The 4,793-nt window shown below is 30.8% G+C and overlaps 1 protein-coding gene across 1 annotated transcript; it reads left to right on the plus strand.

Moving 5' to 3' along the window:
- The first annotated feature begins 386 nt into the window (after positions 1-386).
- LOC129307290 (glyoxylase I 4-like) lies at positions 387-3,194 on the plus strand. The gene is made up of 3 exons (XM_054948214.1): positions 387-743; positions 1,573-1,901; positions 2,811-3,194. Exons 1-3 carry the CDS (start codon positions 538-540, stop codon positions 2,900-2,902), a joined length of 627 nt encoding a protein of 208 aa, XP_054804189.1. The 5' UTR covers positions 387-537; the 3' UTR covers positions 2,903-3,194.
- The last annotated feature ends 1,599 nt before the right edge of the window (positions 3,195-4,793 follow it).

Genomic DNA, 4,793 nt, shown 5'->3' on the forward strand with positions numbered 1-4,793 from the left:
TGGTTTTAAGTTACCTTTATTATTTTTACTGAAATAAAAAAAACTAAAATCTTATTAATTTTGTTTAAAATTCATCAAATTTTTAACTTTATGTCTGTTAAATATATATTAAAAATAAAATACTTTAATATTTAATAATATTTCCAACACTAAATGAAGACAAAAAGTTAAAGATTTATATAATAATTATTATTAAAATTTTTATAAATAAAATTAAAATAAATATTTCCTTGCTTTATAAATAAGATAAGCAGTAGCTGAACGGCTTGTAAATAAAACTAGACTTTCTTAATATAAGGTGCACGTGTCATATTCACTTACAGTCACCTCCGTCCACCGCATGCCGTGTGTTAACTTTTGCATCTATAAAAGGCTCAATCTGTCTTCGCTTTCTCTGCAGCAAAAGATGTAAGCACAAACACATCACACGTATAAGCACACATTAATTCTCAGCTTTCCTTTATTCTTTCGTTTCACCTTCGGTGTGCATTGCTTGTGACTCGAGAGAGAGAGAGAGAGAGAGAGAGAGAGAGAGGCATGGATCGCGTGGAAGAGATAGTGTCGGTTTCACCACCGCCGCCAGCTTTCACTTCCAATTTCGAAGCCGTTCCTCTTCCACTGATCTCCCTCAACCACGTCTCCTTCGTTTGCAACAATGTGAGCCAATCTGTCAAGTTCTATGAGGACGTCTTGGGATTCGTCCTCATCAAGAGGCCCTCCTCTTTCAACTTCGAAGGAGCTTGGTGTGTGTTCGTGAAAACCCTCGCTTAATTTTCCTGAGTTTTCAATTTGGTTTGGAACCTTCGATTTCTAAATTCTAGAAGCTTCCCTATAAGCTACTAATATTTATGATCTCTCTGCCTTACTGTTTGTGATCTTTGAAGGAGCTTGGTGTGTGGAAAATTTATCTCGTTTATTCTCAGCACTTCCGATTCTTCCAACTATTTTTGTGCAATTTCATTGCGGTTCCTTTTAGAGTCTTCGGTTTCTAAATTCTAGAAGCTTCCTTATAAACATACTATTTATGGTATCTTTGTGTCTCTCTGTTTCAGTGAATTTACCGCTTGTGTTCAGCTGTCATTTGCTTAATATGCTGATTCTTTATAAGATTTTCTTGGTTTTGGCTGTGTTTTCATTTTGAGTCTCATAAATGTTTGGGGTTCTGTTTCTAATAGTTTCTAGATGTGCTATTTCATGCAATTGCGCCTTTCTGTTTTTTTTTTTTTTTGGGAAACTCCTCAAAATCTTCCAATTCTTTATGCACTTTAATTGGGGCTTCATTTTGAAATTTGAATCCATTAAAAATTTCAGCGCTCAGTTTCTAAGAGTTTACAGATATGCTGCTGTTTGTGTAATTTGAACCTTTCTGTCTTTATGATTTTACCTTCTTTTGTTACGATCCGACATGGAGATTTGTAATTAACTAATTACTCTTCATATAATGACTCTGGATCGCATTTTCTGGGTCTTTATTGTGTCTTTGCTCTGAATCTCATAATTTTTCTCAGAGTTCGGTATCTGATATTGGCTTACTGATTAGGTTATGTTTGTGCATGTTTTGACGTTGTCTAGGTTGTTCAACCATGGAATTGGCATTCACCTGCTGGAGTCAGATAAGGTTCCTGTGAAGAAAGGGAAGATCAACCCCAAAGATAACCACATCTCGTTTCAAACATCAGATGTGCAGCTCATAATGAGGAAGTTAGAGTCAATGAACATAGAGTATGTGACAGCAGTTGTGGAAGATGGCGGAATTAAAGTTGATCAGCTCTTCTTCCACGATCCAGATGGTTACATGATAGAAATATGCAATTGTCACAATCTCCCTGTGCTTCCACTTTCCTCATGCCCTCTCAAACTACCTGACAACTATGAAAAGCATCAGGCACCATCTTTCTATGGTAGGCTTTCGTCTCTACTGCTTAGTGTTATTTAGGCCAAGTGTGAGTGAGAATATAAAAAAGTCATTGAATAGAATTAGACTAAAGAAGCATTTAAGTGAAATAGACTTGTGATTCTAATGTTTGGTTTGGGTCAAAAAGTGGAATTGATGAGCAAGTAATGGAAATTAGGTGAGGGTATAAGCAAAATGAATTATAAGGAAAGATAACGTGAGAAAGAATAAGAACAAGGATAAAAGAGAGCCACCACTATCTTGTTTATTCATGTCACTAAGCTCCATGGAAACACATTCTTAGGACAACAAACCATCATGCGAGTAAGAATAGAAAATGTCCTCGAATTCATAAACTTAGATTGAAGAAGAAGCATAGAAGTGGGAAGTGGGAATAGGTTCATCATTCTAATGCTTATTTTGGGTCAAAGAGTGGAATTGAAAGTAACTCAAGCAATTGATGGGAATGATGATGTGAGGTTAGAATCAGTAGAGGAATAAAGAGAGATAATGAGAGAGAGATGAAGAAAAGGATGGAAAAGAAACACAACAGTACAGGAAATACTCCTCTCTTTGAATGTAGGAGAAACTGTCATATGATAATTTGTTTTTATTTATAAGAAAAAATTACATTTCAATAAGCATTTATCACAATTTTCTTAAATTACTCCTCATAAAATCATAGTTTTCATTCGCAAGAAAACATTGATGCAGACTTGTTTGATTAAATATCAGAATATTTTAGTCTAATTTTTTATTTTCAAATATAATTATTAAACGTAATCAATTTTCTTAAGCTATGTAAATTGGTTATTTTTCTCTTATATTTAAAAACGAAGAGAGTAGCAATGAACATGATATTTGAGCCTTGACTCTGGTTTTGTTCAATGCCTAATTTTACATTCTGGTTTTGCAGGTGAGAGGGACGTGAAGATGAACTGCTCAGCTGAGGTTGCTTTGCTGATGATGGAGAATTTGATTTCAGACATGCTGAAGATCTCAATATAATAATGTACAAAGCTATATGTGAAAAGTTTGTACTATAGACTATAATGTTATGGTGTAGCTGTTTTCTGATTGCGAGAGTGTATTTGTAATGTATTGTTAGTGTAGTATCAAGGGATGTTTTGGTACCAGAAACCAGACCAATCCTGGGAAACTGAAGCATCTCTTTGCCCTATCTTTAATTTTGAATGTCATATATGTCATACAATTCGTGGGTGATGGATGAGTAACCAATCACTTTTATTTTAAACCAAGCAAAAATGAATCAAGAGTGAAAAGTTCAGAGTTTGTGTAATGTGAAACATGTTACATTTATTTCAAGTGCTTTTGTGCTTGTTTCCACCGATTAAAGCATCGTCTCGTACTCTCGTGTATGGAAAAACAATTATGGCTCGAAGAACTTCGTAATCATGTGACTTGATTTTGCTCTATCAGAGATTGTGGTAGCCTAACGTGACTTTCAAAAATGGGTTGGCATGAAAAAGAAATGTTGACTTTGTAATCTTTTGGGGTGGGAAATTTTTCATGAATTCAATTTTAAAAAATAAACAAGTGGAGTTAAAAAATTTTAATAGATAGGAAATACAAGAGGAAACCATAAAAAAATAATAATAATTAGAAATAAACCCCAGATCTCAATCTTTTTTTAAAAAAAAAAAATTTCTTACCCTCTTCAATTTTCTCAAACAAAATAATTGTTGAGAGTTGAGATCCTCCAGATACGAACCCCTCGTTGATTGATTGTTTGGGATGATAGTGACAGGCATGTGCGAAGAAGCATGGTTGGTTTGGCGAATTTAATGCGAGAAATAAAATTGTGATATGAGTTTTGGCTTATCAAGAAAGTTGATTTTAATCTTTTAACAATGAGAAAATATAACTGCTAGCTATTAAATCTTTTCTCAATTATTGATTACTGATTCGGTTTTAAAATTTAAATCAAAACGACTTATTTTTTTTCTACTTGAAACAACTCACTTTTTATATTTCTTTTAATTTGGTACAAGTCAATTTTAATAATTTTTTAATTCAATAAATTATAAAATTTAAATTGTATTGAATTAAAATTTAAGATATAAATTGATAACTGAAAAAAAAGTTAATAATTAAAATTTTTAATATTTCAAAAAATCTTATACATTTATTATACTTGCATTCAATCAAATGAATGATAAGTATATTTTAATATGTTAATAATATTAATGATAAAAGTTTATTATAAAATAAATAATTTATAAAAATATTCATGTATTTTAATTTAACTGAAAATAAACACATTAAGTATATAATTTTTTTAAATAAATATTTTTATGATCCTATTTATAAATTACTTCTAATATATTTTATTGAATAAAAAAATCATAAAATTCATTAATCATGTCTAAATTTTAGTAAATTTTTAACTTTATATCTATTATTAAATAGGGCCCTAGAAGATACTCTACTATACACACTTAATAAGGATTTAAATTATCTAAAATTAAAATTTAAGAATTTTCTTGAAATTTTCTTAGTATTTTTTCACATTTTATTATTACTCATATAATATAAAATATTTTTTTAAAAAAAATATGAACTTCCCATAAATTTAAAAAATTTAATTTGAGAGAATTAAATCCTAAATTAACTAGAAGAAAGATTTGGCTCGACGGGTTCTTAAATGTATGAAATTTATATATTATAATTATAATAATATTCATTGATTAAATTTTTTAAATCCAATTCCAAGTGAATGCACATGGGTTGGCAGGTGTACTTGAATAAAAATGATTCGTTACCTTCCGACTGATGTGATTAATAATGTCTACTTTGTCTGTCTTCTTTATACTTTCGTCTGCCTTCAACCGATGATAACTTGTTCATTAAATTTGCTTTCAAAGAAATTTAAAAAAAT

This window comes from Prosopis cineraria, unplaced genomic scaffold, assembly GCF_029017545.1.
Source record: "Prosopis cineraria cultivar Desert tree isolate PC_DT_omini unplaced genomic scaffold, ASM2901754v1 PC3, whole genome shotgun sequence".
Classification (NCBI taxonomy): Eukaryota; Viridiplantae; Streptophyta; class Magnoliopsida; order Fabales; family Fabaceae; genus Prosopis; species Prosopis cineraria.